Source organism: Sebastes fasciatus, chromosome 8, assembly GCF_043250625.1.
Source record: "Sebastes fasciatus isolate fSebFas1 chromosome 8, fSebFas1.pri, whole genome shotgun sequence".
Classification (NCBI taxonomy): Eukaryota; Metazoa; Chordata; class Actinopteri; order Perciformes; family Sebastidae; genus Sebastes; species Sebastes fasciatus.
In genome coordinates this window covers 12666807-12688173 of record NC_133802.1, presented here as the reverse complement: position 1 = coordinate 12688173, position 21367 = coordinate 12666807, and the positions used below count along the sequence as shown (strand labels likewise).

The window sequence follows — 21367 nt, the reverse complement described above, 5'->3', positions numbered from 1 at the left end:
GAAAATCAATTAACAACACAAATTAAATACAAATATAAATACTACAAACTAATATACAAATATATCCAGAAACCTTCATTTAGCATAAAGAAAAATGCTCAAATCATAACATGGCAAACTCAAGCAACAACGGCAACAATAGCTGTCAGTGTCGGTGTGCTGAATTGACTATGACTTGCCCCAAATGGGATTAGAATGAAGTGAGTGTGTATGTAAAGGCAAGCCTTTATATTACAATTATAAAAGGAAATACTATGTACAAGGCATATTCAGAACATCTACATATCAGGAAGTATGAATGTACATATAGAAGAAATACTTTGTACAAGGCATATTAAGAACATCTACAGTATATACAGTATAAGATATATGACTGAGTGAAGAAAGTGTGTGAGAAAGTGTTGTATGAATTATCTATTATATATATATATATATATAATATATAATTTTAATATCAATCAATTAATCTGATTCAGTTAGATTTTTGTCACAAAGTCACAGTTTATAAAAAGCTTGTTAGTTTTGGTTTAGTTACCACATTAGATAGGATTTGTATATTTTGTTATAATAATAATAATAATGCCTCGATGGTCAATTGGTGGTTTGTCGCCCCATCTCTGCCCAGCACCCGCCCGTCAGCAGGCCGCCCCTGCCTCCTGCCTCCTGCTTCCGCTCCTACTGTCGGGTGGTCAAATAGAAGGAGACCGAAGAGCCAAGATGGGAGTAGAAATTGAGATCATAACTCCGGGCGATGGTGGGAATAACCGGCCTTGTTTTAACGACGAAAGAGTGAATCTATCCACATAGTATGCGGTTATTTATTATACACGCTCTCTCTTTATTTTCTCCTATTTTCAGGACGGACGTTTCCTAAGAGGGGGCAGCGCGTCGTGGTGCACTATGTCGGTGAGTGAGGAGGCTGCAGGAGCAGCACCGACTACCGACTACCGCTCCTCACTGGAGATGAGAGATAGGGACCGTAATGTTCTTTAAGCCTCCGTTAACCAGTGTTAGATGCAGCCTGTTAACGCGAGCCGTCAGCGATGTGAAAGACTTTCTTTGCGTGAAACTGGGGACCAAGTAGACACAGTTTGTTACAGCTAGCTAGGCTAACTCACTGGTTGCATACTGCTGCTTATGCTGGCTAGCATCTCAACTAGCATCTCAACTAGCATCTCAGCTAGCAGTTCAGTTCAGCTGGTTAGCATCTCAATGTAGCATCTCAGCTAGCATCTCTGCTAACATCTCAACTAGCATCTCTGCTGAGATGTTAGCTGAGATGCTAACATCTCTGCTAGCTGAGATGCTACATTGAGATGCTAGCAGAGATGTTAGCTGAGATGCTAGCAGAGATGTTAGCTGAGATGCTAGCCAGCTGAACTGAACTGTTAGCTGAGATGCTAACATCTCTGCTAGCATCTCAGCTAGCATCTCAGCTAACATCTCTGCTAGCATCTCAGCTAACAGTTCAGTTGGCTAGCATCTCAATGTAGCATCTCAGCTAGCAGAGATGTTAGCATCTCAGCTAACAGTTCAATTCAGCTGGTTAGCATCTCAGCTAGCATCTAAGCTAGCATCTCAAGCTAGCAGTTCAATTCAGCTGGTTAGCATCTCAGCTAGCATCTCAAACTAGCATCTCAGCTAACAGTTCAGCTAACCGTTCAGCTGGCTAACAGTTCAGTGTCCATGTTTAGCGTTAACAAATGGCTTGCTGTGTCTCTTGTGCTTACGTTGTGGTGCTAAAGCCGGATATTTACTCCCCCATTTGCATCATTTACTAAATAATTGAAACGGTTGTGTTGTTATTATCCGTGGCTTTAAGAAGAACTAGTGGAGCTAACGGTACCCTAGCTGCTGTCAGCCTCCTAACGTAAGCTGATCCGACCCCATGATGCTAGTCCACTAACGTTGGCACCTGGCTCTCTTAAAGGGACTGTGTGTAAGAATCAGAAATGCTTGTTGACAGCGACACCTGTGGCCGTTAAGTCAACGAAAGTCAGCGTCGCGCTTGTGCTCGCTCTACATAGACATGATGGCTTTTCCTGATTCAGCCTCCCGACCGCGGCAGGAGGGAGATACCGGCACCCGGTCGGAGACGATAACGTTTCTCGCTGCGGAGCCCCGTCACTTCACAAGACACGGGAAACCTCTGTTGGTCTGGAGGAGCTGCAGCATTTATTTCTGCACAAACGTCCACTGTACATTCACTAGATATTCTCAGAGCTACTAACTCTTCTGCAGTGTGGAGTGTGCGCGCATGCACGTGAGGTGGAACGAGCTGAGTGAAGGCAAACAGGCAGAGGAGCAGAGACTCCGGCCCTGGAGACCAAAGCTACGGTCTCCCCCGCGTCCTGCGACCGCGGCCAACACTGTTTTGCAAGACGGGCTTCACTAGATATAACTTTGCGGTTTTGGTGCTTCCGTGTAATTTGTGTTGGAATCTGAATCTGAACAACGTAGCCACACACGAGCGCGCATGGGACACCGACCCGGTAGATTTATACGTGTAAAAAGTTACAAACAGTCCCTTTAACCGTTATGAAGCTAAAGTGGGACTTAACAACAACCCAAGCTGATTATCGAGTGATATATCGCTATATATATATGATTTTTATCAGGCACACTGGCAGACGGGAAAGTGTTTGACTCTTCGAGGTCCCGGGGGAAGCCCTTCAAATTCAAGATTGGACACCAGGAGGTTATTCGTGGATGGGAAGAAGGAGTAGCGCAGGTGAGGAGCTTGTTTTTAACTATACAATAGCTGCACTTTTATATATACGATTTATCATAAAGCTTTTCATATAAACATGCTGAATGCTATGTGTACTAACGTTGCATAATTTAATGGCAACAGCAATATCTGTTCATATATAATAGCACATATTATTATACTATGAATTTTTGCTCATTCCTTGGACAATATTTTGCACAAAACTTAATTTTTACAATGTTTTTTTCATATATTTATCGTACTTTTTTATTTTATTAATGCTTCTTGACTGTTTGCAGTACTTGCTTTTAACTTTAATTTTCTCTGTTTATTGTTATGCACCAAACACCAAGGTAAATTCCATGTAGGCCTATGTGAAAACCTACTTGGCAATAAACCTGTTTCTTATTGCTGAAAACATGTACGATAATACTATAATACGATAATACTTTATCGTCAGACAAGTCTGAAATTTGTTTCGCATCGCAGCAGCTCCATTTGCAACATCACAGAAAGGACAAAGACAAGAAACAAGGATACAAACATTTAAACATTACAATCACAGAAGACGATATTCAGGGCCCTTCAACGTACATTTGATCTGGGATTAGGCTCCATATTTAGTTTTAGGATTGACTGGTGTACAAAAGAGTGCTTCAGTCTAACCTTATTAAATCGTGGAACCCTGTATCTCTGATTTGATGGTAACAATTCATATACACTGTTCAAAACATGGTTGGGGTCAGAGACGATGTTGTTAGCCAGCCTTAAGATGTTATTATGATAGGCTGATTCATAGAATTTCTCAAGGGGTTGACCTACAATCTTTGAGCAGATTTTCATTTGGTGGAGCAGTTTTGACTTTAAAGTAGTGGACAAACTCTTGTACCATGTAGTATAACAATACTGTAGAACACTCATAATCACAGAAGTAAAAAAACAAAAGAAGAATTTGTTTACTCACCCCAAAAGACCTGAGGCGGCAGTGAAACAGACAAATTCAATGTGGTCTTTCCAAGATAACAGATGGTCTATCATGACGCCCAAATATTTATATGAAAATACCTGCAGGATTTTCTTTTATGAATAACAATAGGAACTTTATGAGCGTCAGATGGTGAACCAAAGACAATTTCTTCCATTTTCTTTGTGTTAATCTTAAAGGGACTATTTGTAACTTTCAGAAATGCTTGTTAACAGCGACACCTGTGGCCTTGAAATCAACGAAAGTCAGCGTCGAGCTTGCGCTTGCTCGCTCTAAATAGACATGGACGAGCATCGCTCAAAACAGTGAGGCGACACACGCCAGCTAAAAGTACAATATCACTCTATATTTCAGCTGCTTGGCAGTAATGTTAGCTGACCAGACAAAGGTCTCTCCATGAATCACTGCTGATCCTAGTGTTGGCTTTTCCTGCCTCAGCGCAGGCTCAGGCAGCGGGGCTACTCAACGAGTTACGTTATCGCCTCCCGACCGCAGCCGGCAGCCGCAGGGAGACACCGGCACCCGGTCGGTAACGAGACGACAACGTAACACGTGGAGGAGCCCCGTCACTTTACAAGACACGGAAAACCTCTGTTGGTCTGGAGGAGCTGCAGCATTTATTTCTGCACAAACGTCCCCCGTACATTCACTAGACATTCTCAGCGCTAAACTAACTCTTCTGCAGTGTGGAGTGAGCGCGCGTTCACGTCTAGTAGAGGTGGAGCGAGTACGCGAGAACGCGCGCTCTGTCTGAGTGAAGGTAAGCAGGCAGCGGAGACGAGGCTCCGGCCACACGCGAGCGCGCATATGCGAACGCGCATGTGTGGCGACCCGCTACATTTATACGCTTAAAAAGTTACAGTTCCTTTTAAGAGCATTATTGTCACTCCACTTGACCATTTTGTTCACGCCATGTTGGTGCAGTCCAGGGTTTTCCGAGTTACTTAACAAAGAGTATGTATGTATATAAGTATCTCTTCCATCTCCTCCACAGATGAGTGTAGGTCAGCGGGCAAAGCTGATTTGCTCACCAGACTTTGCCTATGGCAGCAAAGGGCACCCAGGGATCATCCCACCAAACGCCACTCTCACCTTCGACGTGGAGCTCATCAGTCTGGAAGCCTGAAAGTCGTGCACTCACTTTTAATTCCACTCAAATTTTCAGGGTGAGAAAGTGTTTTTAAATCATGTGTACTGTACATCATTTGATGGGGTAATTATATAGCTTTCAAAGTGCAAATGATGAACATGTGACTAATACATTTAGAGCGCTGTTTACAGATTCAATGGTATGCGCATAACAAGCTTTACTCTCCATATCCTGTAATCCCCTCTTGCCTCTCCTCCTTAACCAACGGCGCTAACACCCGTTTTCCTCTCGCCGCAGGTTGACTCCTATCTCGGGAACATGGAGGAAAAACGTTAACAGATGATTCCTGCTCTTGATCCCTGCATAGGACCTATGTCTATATCTTCACTAGTTCACTCTCCTTTTCCATTTAGATACAAATTGTGTTTTGTCACTTGCTTTAAAACTTTATCCTCCATATTATACTTTAGGTTCCATACAGTAATAAGTCATAGGCCATCCCATCCCATGTATTTTTATCATATTCTGCTATGTATTTTTATGGTGATGTTTTTTTTTTTTATTTGACTTAAAAATTTTACAAATTGTGTCTGGCATCAGGACCAGGCTTTTAGATACGTGTCATAAGTATTGAATCAATCTCATTCCTGTGGCTCTGTGGCCTTTACACTAAAATTGTATTGATTGCGGGTAATGAAATGTCTTGGATAAGAAATGAGAATAAATTGTTTGACACAATGATATTTCTATGAATTACCTTTTGTGATACGTGTTATTGGGTTAGATTAAAAGTGGAGTGCATTGTAACCAGGGATTCATGAATCAAGCACATTATTGCCATGAGCAGCCTACAGGTCTCTGCAGATGTAGGAGTTTCTTTGTCTATATACTGCAGCATCAATTCTTAATTTATAAGAGTGAAATGACTGAAACATTCACAACTGGACATCATTTGTCTTGTTGACTTGCTTGTAAAATATTTGGGGAGACTTTTTTTTTTTTTTTTGCCAAAACAAAATGTCTTGTGGGGAAAAATATTGGTCTCTGGTAAAAAAAAAAAAAGGTTTCTAAAACTTGCATGGTGAGTTCCCCCACAAAGATTTGTAGGCACTTCATGGGGTTTGTGATTCTCTTTGTTTGAAGGAGTTGTGTGTAACAAGCTGTGGATGTTGTAAAAGGTCTGTTCCTTACTCTAAACACATTAAAAGAGTAATTTTAACACAAATTGCTATTTTTCTTCCGTTTGGGTGATTGTATCTTCCTGTTTAACCTCAGTATTCCCTTTAAAATGCTACTAATGGCACTTTTTTATGAATTCATATTTAATGGTGTTAGAACTAGAGATGATCCGATACATTTTTTCCTTCCTGATGCCGATTCTACCGAACTTATTATAATGCCGATACAGAGTACCGATCCCATACCAGCGTGATTATTGTTTAACAGTTGTTTGCTACTGATCGTGTATGGATAGAGGACAGTTTTTGCCACTGGCAGCCATGATACATCCAGGGCGACAGCACCGTGAAGGCTACTGTTTTGGAGCGGCGAAGAATTTAATTCGGTTAAACAAGTTGATTTTTTCTGGGTTAATAAATTATGGTTTGGGTTTGGGGCATTGACTGTCGTACTTGCTGATACCCGATACCGAACTTTGGGCAGTATCGGACGTATTTCCGATACTGGTATCAGAACAACTCTAGTTACAACACACTACCCACGCTATAATAATAAAAGAAAACCAATAGAAGCATATTTTATTTTCCAAGAAGAGCGGAAATACCCAGGGTACTTTGCAATATTCTGTTTCTTGTGCAATTATAGTACAGTTGATAACTATTCCATTGTTTTTTTCATGTAGAGTACAAGCTGATGGAAGGTCTAGTTTCACATGGAGAAGGATCATTTTGAACATGAAGGAGTTGCTCCGGAGCCAAAGTCTAACAAATTGAAAATAAGAAAATAGTGAGAAGTTCAAACACTACAGTATGTGCTGCTCCAAACATAGATTCATTACAATTTATTTTCCATTTGAAGTTTGAATTTTCAGCTATTCTCCTGCCTTTAAGCTGAATCATTGATTAAACAACCAGCAAAGCCTTATTGGAAAGATCCCTGAAAGCTAGAACATTGCTCTGTTTGCATAATAAGGCTGAAATCGGTAACCGTACATCATAGTTTGTAGTTACAATTTCAGTTGACACACAAACTTGTCAGAGGAGCATTCACTGCTATGATACATACATGTACATCATTATTATAAACTGCAATACAGTGCTGTGAAAGCAACCTACACTGATGCAAGGTGTTAATCTTTACTTGCAGCAGGTGCAAAGATTGTAAAATTAGAAAATATATCACTGTATCAAAAACGGTTATCGCTTCACAAAGTCAGTAAACAAAACTGCTCATCCAAGTCCTTCATTCATTCAGCTGTCTGGGTCACAATCTGCTGTATGTTCTGCTGATCTCCTATTAACCTTTATAGAAATATGGGACTGTAGATACACGACCAGAAGAAAGGCTGTCCTGTTGAAAAGATATAAGCACAGTGCCTTGTTTGGCATTATCTCCATTATGTAAACCTATAGGTAAACTGCAGATTTTTGTTGTTCTTTATTTTCCAGTTCATTTAATTCATTTTTAGCAACAAAAAAATATTGTTAATGTTGAGGATAAATGCCCCAACAGGATCAAAGAAATGGAGTCTGTGCAGTTTTAAACTCCCATGTTATGTTTATTGGCAAAATTATCAATGATCTGTCTGTTCTGCACCTGAGAACTAGATTTGATGCACATGCTTTTCAAAACATCTTTCAACCACATTCAATATTTTCATGGGTGGAAATGACTTTACAGAGCACGGTATCACTGTGCTCTGTAAATCCTTTAACTGCTTCTGAATAAGTCAGATACAGTAAGTAGTGACTGCAATTTATTTGTTGATGCCAAACAAATTTCATGACTGTGACTCCTGTTCCCTTATTACATTTTTTAAAAACGTGATGATGAAAACAGAGGAGCATTCAACTTCAGACAATTTCTCTTTTTCTTCTTTTTGTCATAAAATAAACTGAATATCTTTGCCCCAGACGATATCATCTAAATCCAGTATAGGGGCTTTTAAATTCAAGCAGGAGAACCCAACCAAACTGTGGGCTACATGCAAATTCCAATAAAGAGAAAACCACTTAAACTGCAGGCAGTAGCAGTAAGTATATGTGAGTAATGAAATAATGTACGACTAATCCTTTGTTCTCTAAGGCAAGGCATGACCACGAAATCACAAGGGCTTTATGTAAAAGAGGAGATCTCCAACGCGCGGCAATGACCAAACTGTAATCCAGTGGTTCTCAACCTTTTTCCTGTCAAGGACCCCTAAATCAATACAACAAGATTTAGTTTCACAGACCTCCATCTGAAAAGATTTTGATTGTTACATATGATGACCAGATTTCTCTACTGTAGTTGTAAACTATAGTTGAGGAGATAACCTTTGAAACCTATGATAAGAATAGTCAATCTTTTGACTCTTACTCACATTGGGCTCACTTCTATAGGGAATTAAATAGTGAAAAAAAAAAAAAAAATGCATTTCCCATTTTTCTAAAGACCCCCTGGAACTCCCTCAAGGACCCCTGGGGGTCCCCAGACCCATGGTTCAGAACCACTGCAGTAATATGGTCGGCATTGCTGTTGCCTGCAGAGGTTGGGAGTTGTATTCTTCAGTCTCAGATTGGTGTTGTTCCGTTCATGTTGGTGGGCCTGCGTCCCCTGACGGCACCCCTGCGGCGAAGCGAGTGGAGGGCCACGGCGCAGCAGCCTCTCAGCAGGGAGCCGATGTGATACATCGGCAGGACCTCCCGCGGCGCCCCTCGACACAGCCACGCCATGGTCGGGACAACCGGCATCGCCAGGGCCAACAGATCTACGAGAAAGTAGCGGCTCCAGTGGCAGGGCTGAGGGGAGTACCCGTCTTCGTTGGCACCTTCATCCTCATCGTCCTCTTCTATCTGCACCGCTACAGCGTCCTGCCTCTCTGGGAGGGGAGCTATAGGATGGGGCTGGCAGGTGTGTGGCTCTGCTGACGTCTTTGTCACCTCCACTGGTTTGTCGGATGGTAGCGGCTCTACGCGGTATGGATGCTCCGGAGGGAGCGCAGCTGGTAAAGACGATGGAAACAGATGTGGTTCTGAGGGAGTGATGTCTGCTGTGGCTAAAGAAATGATACTCAGCTCTTCGACGCCGCTTTCCTCGCACAGCCAGGTCATGGTCGGGCTGCAGGCCTGGGAGCGCACTGCTGGCTTCTTCTCTGCTGCAGGAGTAGGAGCAGGAGTAGGAGTAGGGATAGGATCAGTAGCAGGGACTGAAGCAGTGTCTGTTGTAACTGGGGGGGCCTCCTCCTGAGGTAAATGCAGGAACAAGTGATGATGTGGGAGGTAGGCGTGCCCACTGCACTTGCAGCCGCTACTGAGAGTGTGGCAGGAGTGTGAGATTGGCAACACCGCCCCCCCACTGCACAGCCTTTCGTAGGTGGAAGAGCGCGGCACAGTCGGGGGGCCTCGCATGTGGCCCTGCGGCGGCTGCTGCTCTGTTAGGAGGGCCGCCTCCAGGAGCAGGTGGGTCTGTCCTGCTGGGCGAGACGCTCTGCTCGACTCAGGAGGAGCGTTGGGGCTGCGCTCCAGCTGCAGAGCCTCGCTGCTCAGTCGGTTGTGGGCGGCGCTGCGACCCAAAGTGTTGGCTGGGGAACAGCCGCAGGAGCGAGACTTGCCCCCCGGCCGAGCGGGCTGCAACCCTGAGTATGGCTTGTGGTCATCGTGGGGGTCTTGTTCACGGACACTCAGGTTGGACCTCACTGTCTCAACCACCCCCTGAAGGTGCTGGATCTCCTTGCGGGCCTCTTTCAGGGCTAACTGGGCCTCCACACGATGACACTCCTCTTCTATCCAGTCTTCCTGCATCCTGTACAGTTGGGTCCTCAACTCATCTATCTCATAGTCTCTGATAAAAGCGTAAAAGACAAGTGAAGAGCAGAGTTATTTCACTTTTACAAAAAAGAACCCCTAAAAAGATAACATTTTAAAGGAGAAAAAGACTCACCTGTGTTGCAGTCTTTCCACATTGTCCCTCAGTCTGGCTCGCAGATGTCGTATACACACCTCCTTCTGTTGCAGAGGGGTGAGGTACTGCTCCGGGGTCGGGGGCCTGATCCCATGGTTGTCACTGCAGGTTGTGTGCTTTGCCTGACGCCTGAATCAACACACAGATAAGAAAAGGTCATCTATGTAAAGTTCAAGTTGCTTAATCATGTATCAGAACTGTAAACTGAGAGTCTGGTTAACAACATGCCCCTGGAGGCATATTAACATATTTATAATGAATGACTTGCCTGGGTGTGGTAGGATACGTCCGGGCTGTGGGGCTGCCCTCTGGTGCCCTAACCCGACCGGGGTAGGTGTGGGTACTGGATGTATCGTTGTGGGAATATCGCACACCGCCACCACCAGTGCCCACCGAGCACCTTGAAGGGAGAGATCACATTACACTCTTTCACAATCCAGTGAGAAGTGTCAGATCTTTTGCATCGTTCTGAAACTGAAGGCGTGAGAAGGATATGCAACAGTACCTGCGCTGACCTGAGGATGGCTTTCGACTCGGAGTGAGAGACATTGATGTGCGCGGGACCTCCAACAGCTCCACTGCTGTCTTCTAGAGAGGGACGCTAGGAGCCCTCACAGCTGGACCGTATAAGAATCGTCATAAAAACACATTAGAGGCAAATCAGCTAGTAATAATCTTAATCAGAAATATGTAGTTCCTTCCTTCCAACTTGTGGCATACTGCGTGTGGCCATTATGTGCTTCTTCACAGTGACAATAGTCTAACCCTAATTAAAGAAATAGTCCAGGCCAGCAGCAGATAAAGCGTCCTTTCTGTGCTGACACAAAGGGGACACAGTGAGTTCACAGTCAGTGCAGCTGCCTCTCTCTGAGCTGTGTACTGCAGAGCTGCACATAAACGTGATAAACCTTCACATTGACTGCTGTCAAAGGGCAACAAAGAAACTAAGAAAAGTTGTCATTTAGTGGCCGGTAGTCAAAATGGTCAGCGTGGTCATTTACTGCCTACGGAGAATTAAGAATTTTTGATTTATTGTTTATAGAACAGGAGTGGATTCATGTAGGATTTAGGCTTACTTAGGCAACTTGCAATTTTCAGGTTGTAGCAGTTAAAGCTAGTGTGAAGATACTGGCATCATATGAAACTATAAAACCTAAGGAATCCATTGGTACCAATCATGTCATACTAGCTTGCCGCGAAGGAGCCTAAATAACGCTCCAAAGTAACGCTACATTTTGGCGAGGAAAAACTGGCATGGACATTTTCAAAGGGGTCCCTTGACCTCTGACCTCAAATTATGTGAATGAAAATGGGTTCTATGGGTACCCACGAGTCTCCCCTTTGCAGACATGCCCACTTTATGATAATCACATGCAGTTTGGCTCAAGTCATAGTCAAATCAGCACACTGACACACTGACAGCTGTTGTTGCCTGTTGGGCTGCAGTTTGCCATGTTATGCTAAATGCAGTACCTGTGAGGGTTTCTGGACACTATTTATATATTATTATATATATATATCATTGTTTTGTGTTGTTAATTGATTTCCAATAATAAATATATACATATATTTGCATAAAACAAGCATATTTGCCAACTCCCATGTTGATAAGAGTTTAAATGAAATATTTGACAAATCTCCCTTTAAGGTACATTTTGAACAGATAAAAAAATGTGTGTTTAATTTGCGATTAATCACGATTAAATATTTTAATTGATTGACAACCCTAGTCTCTACATGAAATATATACATAATTTCACTCTTGTGTCATACCCTAAAAGCAGTGCCGTAACAAAGATTTTAGAAATACTGAAGTCACTAGTCCAAGTCCTTCCCAATTATTTGGATCTTTCATATTGAATTTATTCTTTTAACTGTTCAAATATATTGTCTGTATTGTATTCCCCCCACACATGAAGGTCTACATGTTGTAACCAGGAATAAAATGGTGGGAAATGGCTGTGTCCTTTACAGCTGGGTATCGACTACTGACCGAAAAGAGTATTGAAAGTTGGTATTGAATGCGCTGGCAAGAGTTTTAGACTAATTTACTTATTTTATGATCAGATATTTCTATATTCCAATTTTTGTCTGACTTTAGACTATATTTTATTTAGGTAAATGTTTTTATTCTAGCCTATTAAACTCTGCACTGTATTGAGCAGTTTGATATCTTAAATTGTTAAATGAAAATCAAAACATGTTTCCCAAAGTCTGGTATTGTACACAGACCAATATCTAGTCCTTTATTTGTTTATTTTGTTCCCATAAAAACTACAGACTGTAGATTAATAAAAAAAACTCAAATTCCCAGAGGACATGACCTCAGTGGTAGCTATGCCCTCAGTTTAAAAGTGAGAATAATCAGCTAGTTCTGTCACCACCCTAATTATGGAAAAGCTCATTTATAGCAAAAAATGAACGATGAGGACAAAATGTTCTCATCTTTCTTGAAAAGTCTCCATGCAGCTCTATAGGGAACCTGCTGATCTAGGCCTGAAATACACCTGCTGCTGGATAAATCTCTGCAGACACAACACATTAAACTCTACTCATAATGAAATGTCTAACAGACGCATATTAATGATTTTTTTTTTGTCCTATATTTAAATTCTAGGACAACGAGATATCTCACCTCCCTCCCCTCTCCTCTCCTCTCCTCTCCTCTCCTCTCCTCTCCTCTCCTCTCCTTACCTCCCTCTCCTCTCCTCTCCTCTCCTCCCCTCTCCTCTCCTCTCCTCTCCTCACCTCCCTCCCCTCCCCTCCCCTCCCCTCCCCTCTCCTCTCCTCTCCTCTCCTCTCCTCTGTCTGCGCAACAAGTGGCAACTACATTACTGGTGAGAAAGACGCAATCATCTTACGTAAGTGTGAGTACCAGTGTTGACTGTGGAGGAGGCAGAGCATCATCACAGGCTACAGGAGGAGGATCAAACTGGACTTAAAGCAGCATGTAGACGTGATGAGAGACATGAGATATACAGTCAGCTGACATGTTTCAGGATGAATAGCAGACGTCCTTGAATTATCATTAAGGCATTAAATCTGCAGGGCTTTGTTCCACATCTGTTGCCCTATACAGTAAAGCAGTGTTAGATAAGCAGCCAGGTCTGGAGTGAGGATTTTTTTTTTTTTAAAAGCCCCAAAAGTGTGATGATTGGTTTGCATATCCAGCTGACTACAGAGGAGTCCCTAAACAGGACATCCAACAGCCCAGCAGCTACTTTCTATACAAGAAAACGCAGCTTCTGATAGAAACAGCTGACTAAGTCCCAGCTGGGTGTCCTACATACGGTTACTTAACAAGGCTGTTACTCTGAATCTCAGTCTCTGGTAGCTGCACACACACACACACACACACACAGAAAACACCGACTCAGCTTTAACAGTGATATATATATCTAACAATACCATTTGGGCAGGTGGAAGTTGTGCATCGTAGAGAAGCCTCGGTTCCCGCCAGACTTGATGGAGTCCCCGGTGGCAACAGGAAGAAGAGATGGTGCTGATGAGAGTGATGAGAGTCCATCCTGCAGCCATGGAGCCCGGAGATGAAATGAGGCGACTGCGTCTGCTGCACCGGTGCTTCTTAAAGAGACAGTAGGGGATAATAATATGGCTTCATTTGGCAGGACTCCACTGCACATTAATGATTATGATTATTACTGACCGCTGGGATGATGTTGTCTGACAGGTGAAGAGTAGTTTAGAAAGCTCATTCAATGTGAGTGAAGGGCAGTGAGGAGGATATCCAGCTGGGCTGGTACACCGTGTACAACACCTCAGATGATGGATGAATGTGCAGAGGTGCATTCACTGACTAATGCAAGCCACAGTTAGGGGTAAACTTTAAAATAGAAATACATTAATCCATTTAGGCGTTTATTTTAATACACAATGACATAAGCAATAACATTTACAATTTCAGAAAACAACATTTTAAATGGCTTAAACTGTAAATTCTCAAGACTTTTTACAAAATGAACTCCAAGAACGAGTGGGAAAGGAAAATTTTTCCAGTTTTGTAGTCATTCCTATGCCTTCCAAGCATATGGTCTCTATTAGTGGTCATCTCCTACTATAGTGTGTGATAAAAAGTATATTGCTGTCCCTGAATAAGCACAGAATATCATGGATGACATACAAATTCTGACAAGTTGTAGGCCGATAAATATATTTGATTCTATCAACATGTATAATTCAACATGTTAAGGGTACAGCTCAGCGCTGTACAGAAGTACTGAATCTTCTGGATTTAAGCTGCAGGAAACAAATGTCAAGAATATTTTTATATCTTGACCACAAGAATGACGAATAGGTGAATATATGAATTTAGTTTCATATCCCAAACTTCAGTAACATAACAGTTATCTTTCTGAAGCTATAAAAAATTTATACAAATCAAGTAAACATTCAGTCTTATTTGTGATTTGCATCGAAACAGGGAACGGTTTTAAATAGATGTAAATAATACCTGCACTTTAAAGCAATCATTTGCAACATTTGCTTATTATGAAAGGTTCAATTTTGCTTTTCTCTCTCAGATATAAGACATAACAGGCAGGTCTTAACATACATACGTAAAATCCTGAATAAATAGAAGAGGAACTGGTGTAAAACACGAGACTGAACATACAACAAATATCACAAGAATAACTGTGTAACATCAGATGTTGCTGATCAATAAAACAATAAATACTCAAAGGATCTTGTAGATCACTTAAAATATTTATGCATGTGAAACCCATATAGGGTCAGATACTGTATGATCTCGGAGGTCTAATAAAAACAGTCTGACAATGAGTTTTAGATATAAATATTCCTTCATTCATACTCACAAATGAAAAGTGCAAAGAACAAGCAAAGAGTATTTACAAGTTTTGACACACAAACATACCAATGTGTGTGACATATAATATAAAATTAGATTTTTCTTTTCAAGCTGCTCTTACTATTGAGCCCAGAAATCAATTTGATTAAATTTAATTTTACCCTGGGAAACTGATATAGTAACACAAACGTGTACTACTTCTGCAGAGGGCAGATCAAGTAGAACCAAGACTGCACCTCTGTAGTTTTAAGAAACTTAAACTTTCTGTTTTACTAATGGTAGAAGTTAGGTCCAGGTGTGGCGGTGATGTCCTCGTAGGGTGCTCTCTGGTGCAGGTGAAGGGCGTTTTGTTTTTTCAGGACCAGGAGACAGTAGAAAGTGGCTGCAGCCTGCGAGCGATTGCCTCCTTCACAGAGTGCGTTCAGGCTGAATGTGGTGTCACTGTTGTTCTGCCAAACAAACACAAGAGACAATTTAATTTCCCCAAATCATCCCTAAACCCCTGTCCACTGAGACTATAGATTTGTATCTGTTATTCACTGTTAAATAGAGGAGGGACACAGCCTAACATGGAGACATACAGGCTTTACACAGATATAATATAATAGTTAAGATTGGTGTTACTGTGATTCTAATATCTGAACATTTATTTTTAGGTCCTTACTTTTAGAGCGTCCAGAAGCTTCTGTGAACGTCTGGTTATCCTCTTCTCCTCAAAGTCCTGGCTGTCCAGCATAGACTGCAGGTTAGAAAAGGACCATATTTCAGTCAGTGATGCCGGGAACATCTCCAAGGCAGCATGGGAAATTACAAATTATCACCCGCCATCTGGCAAACGCTGATAGATTTGCAGTTTGTTTACTGTATCAGACTTTTTTTTTTCAGATCACCATCCATTTTTAGTTTACTTTCAATCCAAAGATAAGGCCAGTGAAATTTGGAGTCCAACAGAGTCTAACTCCCTGCCCTGTTTCATATCTGTAACTGTGTGTGTTCACAGGCACCTGAGTGTGGAGGGAAGCTGACGGAGTCTCCTCCTGCATGCAAGACGGATGGACAAACATGGAGTCCTCTGATGGAAGTTCTGGATGACTGAACTCTGATCTGTTTTCATCCTGACAGATGCACGGCACAGATAATAAACCAATCATAAAAGAAGGTAAAAGGGCATCAAGAATGGGAATTTAATAACGTCTCTTCACCCGACATGCTAATGCTTACTTGATGATTGTCATTTGTGTGATCAGAGTCTGTCAGGTCGGTGTTGTGTGTTCTTTCAGGATCTATTGATGAATCTACGACACTGACGTCTGTGGTGAAGGCGCTTATGTCCCTCTGAACTATACAACACATAATAATGCAGATTACATGTCACAAAAGGCAGAACAGAGTACAACACCAATGACGCATTCAAATAGAGAGGTCATAGTTCATAGTAAGTTCCTACCTTCTTGTCTATCCTGGCGCATCACCTCAAGCTCCGCACGTACACCATAAGGTTTCACATGGAAAATACTCTTGGCAAAGAGCTGCAAAGGCAAAATTAAGTTTAATGGCAACAGCAGTAATTTCAGTTGAATGTTCACTATTGATAGATTCATTGTTTTTTAGATAAAACACCAACATTGCTGGGATGTGTTAATCTTTTTACCTCCTTAATCTGTGGAGCTGCTACAGTGCTACACGGCTGTGTGAAGAGTTTATCTGCACCACCGCTCTCCTTCCACTGCATGAGCTGCAGGGTTGGTGGGGCCATGTCCAAAGGGACAACCAGGTCTGAACAGTCGAGGAGCTGCGCTCTGATGGACTCATTTGTCAGCTCTTTAGTCTGGTCAACAACCAACTTGCGCTTCCTCTTCCCCCTCTTCTTCTCGGAGTTTGCTGAAAAGAAACAGAACAGAATATCATGAGAATGCTTGTGTTGCTGCATCGAGTATCAAAAGTCTACCGTTTGTGTGACAAGGGATGGACCCCAGATCAACTGTTTGAAACTTTTGGTTTCTTCAGAATTATAATAGCGATGGTTTTAGAGCGCATCATATACAATAGATTTGTGAGCTGAAGGAACACAGTTTGAGAGTTGTTTAGTTGTGCCTACGAGTGATGGTCACAGGTTCAAGTGCAAAGGCTTCCTCGTCGTTGGCGAGCAGGGTGGTCTCGTTCTGTGTAGGCGTCACCATCTCCGCTCTATCAGCATCTGGAAAACATATGGAGTCTATTTTGAATTTGAAAATAAGTCTGAATGCAAACACACTATCCACTGGTGTGGCTGTCCCATCAAACAAAACTATCATCTATGCAAACAACCCTGTTGAAAACACAAAATAAGGGTAAGGTGCTTTACATTAATGTTAATAGAAGGTTAAAACAAGATGTAAATAACGCATGATGAATGATCACCTTGTTGATAATTGAGTGCAGGGATCTCTGGATTTTCATTTTGAGGCTCTTCTAGGAGGAATTCGTTGGACGCGACATTATCACTGGAGTTTTCCAGGAAGTCTACAGGGTCAGTAAAAATGAAAATAATTGATCACTCTTATCTTTGATAAAAAATAAGCAAAAGAATCAACAATAACATAACAAGGGCAAAGATTTACAATAGCAGGGTTCCTACAGCTTAAGCTAAGTTAGATTTAGGACTTTTTTTAATTGCCAAAATTTGACTTGCAGTTGTAGGCTGTCTTCTTTTAATTGCATGCAAACATGTGGGCAATTTCAGAGTCCGGGAACATTGTGCGGAATAAGTCTTGTACTCCCTCATTTGACCTGTATGATTGGTGTTTTGTCACTGTGTCACATTTTAAATTGCAGTGTCAGAAAAAAACTATTCGTAAAATCCTACTTCCCATGCCTTAGCATTTTTAAGACTTTTTAAAGATTGATTTAAGATATTTGAATACCAATTAAGCCCTTATTTTCAGATTAATTAATTCAATGCGTTTTAAGGATCCACGGGAACCCTGAGTAGATACTTTTAGTATTTGAATGTAATCTGTATTAGAAGTGGGATTTTCTTGCTACATAGCTACACGACTGATGAATGAGTGCAGAGAGAATCTTTTTCTTATTTGGTTATCATGATTTAATGAGCCGTCAGGCCATGCCGTGTCTCAGATGCAATTTTTTTTCTTTGTGTCTCAATTCAGAGGCTGGATCCTTCAAAGACGCAGCCCATGAACACCGGTCCATCAGAGGATGTGAAGGCCAGGTTGAATTACTGCTTCCTCCCCAAATAAGACAGTTTATCCTCACAGAGACCAAACCTACGTATTGGTGCGCTTGTGCAGTCCCAGGCAACTTGAGAAGTCAAATACTTTACAGTTTATTGCCCTTAAACTGCTGACAATGTGCAAACACTGCAGTTAAACTGGGACATATTCCAGGATGCCTTCAAGTGAGTTGTGACATTTCACTGAAACACATAATGGATGAGTGGAAAATTGTACCAGACTGACTGTATATATATCCATATATTTCATTTCATCTTCCTTTAATGCCTTCTGATCCAGAACATATTCAGGCCCCTGACTAGAACAAACGATGGAAAAATCCTTTTAAGCGTGTTATGACATAACTGTCTTTGGAGGATCCAGCCCTGGTGTGGTGGCTTTGCTCAAGTCATTTCCTTCAAGGTTTCAGAAGGGTCACTTTTGAACTGAAGTGTATGCATACAAACATTACAACATCTTTTGTTCAATAATCCTAAATCGAGAAACCCATCTGGTTTCTCTTCTGCATCAAAATGATATCTTCATAATACTGTTTACTGCATTATAGTTTGACATGGTTCTTGCCTAATTTGAAGACCACTATTAACAATAACTATTAACAGTAAAATAAGTCAAACACACTTTTTTTTTTAAGTGCATGATGTTCTTTAGACAAAAATATGGCAAAAACTTATCCTGATCAATTCTCAATCGCTACCCAGTAGGTCGAGTCCTCTATCCTCATCCCCAAAAGCGTCTCCATGTTGAGTGAAGCTGTGGAAACTCATATCCAGTAACCCATTGTGGTGGCTCTGGCACTCATCTCCTACCCGTCAGAGCACACCAAAGGAGGAAAAAAATGACAATGTCAGTATGATTTGTCGGCTCTGCACAGAAAGCAGTGCTTCAGTGGAGAAGGTTGAGGTCATATATTTTTGTTATTGTCAACAAATTCCATGAAAAGACCAAAACCAACAATGCATTACTGTCTCTCAATGCATTCCAACATCCCTATCTTGCCTGAAGAAATCAGCCTCAAGCACATTCATTGTTTCAGATGTAAATCTTTAAAAGCAGATCATGAATATATAATTAAATATCTAAACTGTTTTCAAAAACATCAAACGGCTGAACACTAACAAGGCAAATTTCTCACATCAAATCAGTAAGTTTCATAACATGAGAACAAACTGGTTCTTACCGAAATCTATCAAGTTCAGAAAGCCATTTCCAAAATCCTCTTTCAGAGTGATTTCCTCTGATCGACACTGGTTCAGTGAAAAGTGGTCCACGACATCCATGTTACTAGTGTCCCAGTATGAAGAGAGCATAGTGTGGACACAGACAGAATACTTATTAGTTTGGCTTAAAGAAATAATGGGTGATGAAAGGGCTGAAATGAAAAGGCTACTCCTGCTACTCAAATTGACAAAACACAAAATAAAGTATTAAAGCTTAAATTTGTCATGTAAAGCATCTTTGAGTATCTTGAAAAGCCTGTTTTGTGTGCCTTTTAAAATGCTATGTCTTCAGCAACATGTCTTAAAGAAACCTGCAGTATATAAATGTTGGGATTTGTCTGAGAAGAGGAGAAAATGGTACCTTGGGCGTGGCAGCTGCAGTTGAGCATCAAAGGCAGTGAAATCTTCGATCAAGGTAATTGCTTTTAGTGTTGCCTCGAGCCCCTCCAAAGGCATATCGGTCTGGCCTGGTGTGTTGAGAGAGAAACAGGGCAAATAATACAAATATATACTGAATTTAGAACTTGAATAGGTAAGAACAGCACGCAGTGATTTAACTGATGAGGTATTTCTTTATAGCTTTCACAGGCACTAAAACATCATGTCAAATAGACTGTATAATTTACAGATGAAGTCTTCAGGATCTTACATATAAGTACTTATCAGCTGAGCTAATGTAGTGGATTCAGAGATGTCTGTCCTGTGGGACTGCCTTGTCTGTGTGATATTGCACATGGGAGAAACCATACATGCATACAACATGCTTGCATTGAGCTTCTCTCCTTTCAAAATATGTTGGTTAAGTAATTGTGTCTATGTCACCCTCTGGTGGTTGTTCTCATTAGGGAAAGTATTTACCAGTGTCGACACTCAGTTGCCAGTTTATTAGGTACACCAAGCTGAAACGAATGTGGTCTAACACAACAAACCTGCAATAAATCCTACCTTAATTAAGGTTATGATGTTTAGCTTTTGTTTAAACTGTTTAAGAGGGGTGTTGATTCAACTGTATGAACATTTTGGAGGATGTAGTTTGTGGTGCTGCTGCTATCTTTCCCCCTTCCATGAATGCATCGGGTTGGCCATAGTTTACCTTCGCACAGCCATAATTGTCATTTAAGCCAGTCCAATGTAACCAATATGGACCACAACCCTGTCAAGCCTTTATTAATTTATACAATTGTTGACAATGACAAAACAAGCAGGATGTGTTACCTGGTCTGAATGCCATTTTAATTTTAACCAGGGCATCATTGCAGTCTGCAAGGAGATACTTGGCTTTCCTGAAGTAGATCCTGACCACACCAACCAGCAGATGACTAGTTGTCCGCAAACCAAGTTTCATCTACAAAGATCACACATACATATCAGACAGCACCCATACTTTAGGTGTAAGTTATTACATTATATGGAGATTTTGGGGATGCCTTTTTTATTTTATTTTATTTTTTACCTGTGGGGAAATGATGTCTCTGATGGTTGTTTCTAAATCACATTCAAATACATGGGCCTTTGTCAGTTTTCTTTCCCAGTGTGCTGCCAGCCAGATTTTGGCCAGAGGTCCCCTCTTGGAGGTGAAGAGTTGAGTGTAGAACATCATGTTGGAGAAACTCACTGACTCTAGCTGTCACCTGTGATAATAAACACAACAATTACTGTTTTAACCCCTCCCATGCAGTCTGATAAATGTGGCTGTGTTAATTCAGCTGACATTAGAGTAGCAGAGTGAGCAGTCAGCTGTTTAGTCAGTGTAATGTGACCCACCTCTTTTCTTTGGCTTTTGAATGTACTTGAATTGTGATTACTAATTGGCCTTTTATAATGTTCATTATTACAGTCTTTTACTCATGGCTTTTACATTGGTCTGTCTGTGGATGTGTGTGATTTGGTTGTCTGCTCTGTTGAACCTGTTTTTATTCTGCACTGTCTGTAAAGCACTTTGTTCAGCTCATGTTGTTTTAAATGTGCAATAGAAATGAATTTGACTTGACTAATGTTACTACAAGACAACTGAGCTTGAACTTCTAGAGCCAGAGTCAGCTAGCGTTAGCTGAGTTAGCTGCTAGGAGCTAGCTCGCTAACATCACTAAGCTCGCCAGCTAAACCGCGACAGCAGACTAGTTTTTCAGATATTCACATAATGGCGGGATATATGTTAATGCAGTTAATAATTTAGGTGT

General features: G+C 41.4%; 3 protein-coding genes across 4 annotated transcripts in view; 1 reads left to right on the top strand and 2 right to left on the bottom strand.

Moving 5' to 3' along the window:
* Positions 1-21367, bottom strand: part of rad21l1 (RAD21 cohesin complex component like 1) — a 148757-nt gene that overhangs the window by 127166 nt on the left and 224 nt on the right. The window contains exons 2-14 of one of the 2 annotated variants that reach the window (XR_012594905.1): positions 20641-20818; positions 20403-20532; positions 19549-19654; positions 19148-19251; positions 18665-18772; positions 17135-17236; positions 16833-16931; positions 16386-16615; positions 16182-16263; positions 15956-16074; positions 15739-15849; positions 15399-15473; positions 14543-15183 (exon numbers count right to left, since the gene is read on the bottom strand). Coding sequence is in view for 1 of the 2 variants with exons in the window: in XM_074643504.1 (XP_074499605.1) it covers positions 15007-15183; positions 15399-15473; positions 15739-15849; positions 15956-16074; positions 16182-16263; positions 16386-16615; positions 16833-16931; positions 17135-17236; positions 18665-18772; positions 19148-19251; positions 19549-19654; positions 20403-20532; positions 20641-20787 (1590 nt within the window). In the remaining variant the exon portion in view is untranslated. Of the gene's footprint in view, positions 1-13772; positions 15184-15398; positions 15474-15738; positions 15850-15955; positions 16075-16181; positions 16264-16385; positions 16616-16832; positions 16932-17134; positions 17237-18664; positions 18773-19147; positions 19252-19548; positions 19655-20402; positions 20533-20640; positions 20819-21367 lie in introns of those variants that run through there. The other variant, XM_074643504.1, reaches the window with a different exon arrangement.
* Positions 638-6010, top strand: fkbp1aa (FKBP prolyl isomerase 1Aa). The gene is made up of 5 exons (XM_074643511.1): positions 638-754; positions 859-906; positions 2619-2731; positions 4690-4861; positions 5083-6010. The coding sequence occupies exons 1-4, from the start codon at positions 718-720 to the stop codon at positions 4819-4821; spliced, it is 330 nt and encodes a 109-aa protein (XP_074499612.1). The 5' UTR covers positions 638-717; the 3' UTR covers positions 4822-4861; positions 5083-6010.
* snpha (syntaphilin a) lies at positions 6101-13488 on the bottom strand. Its single transcript, XM_074643503.1, has 5 exons — positions 13315-13488; positions 10412-10523; positions 10175-10306; positions 9886-10035; positions 6101-9786 (listed from the first exon to the last, which is right to left on the bottom strand). Exons 2-5 carry the CDS (start codon positions 10453-10455, stop codon positions 8517-8519), a joined length of 1596 nt encoding a protein of 531 aa, XP_074499604.1. The 5' UTR covers positions 10456-10523; positions 13315-13488; the 3' UTR covers positions 6101-8516.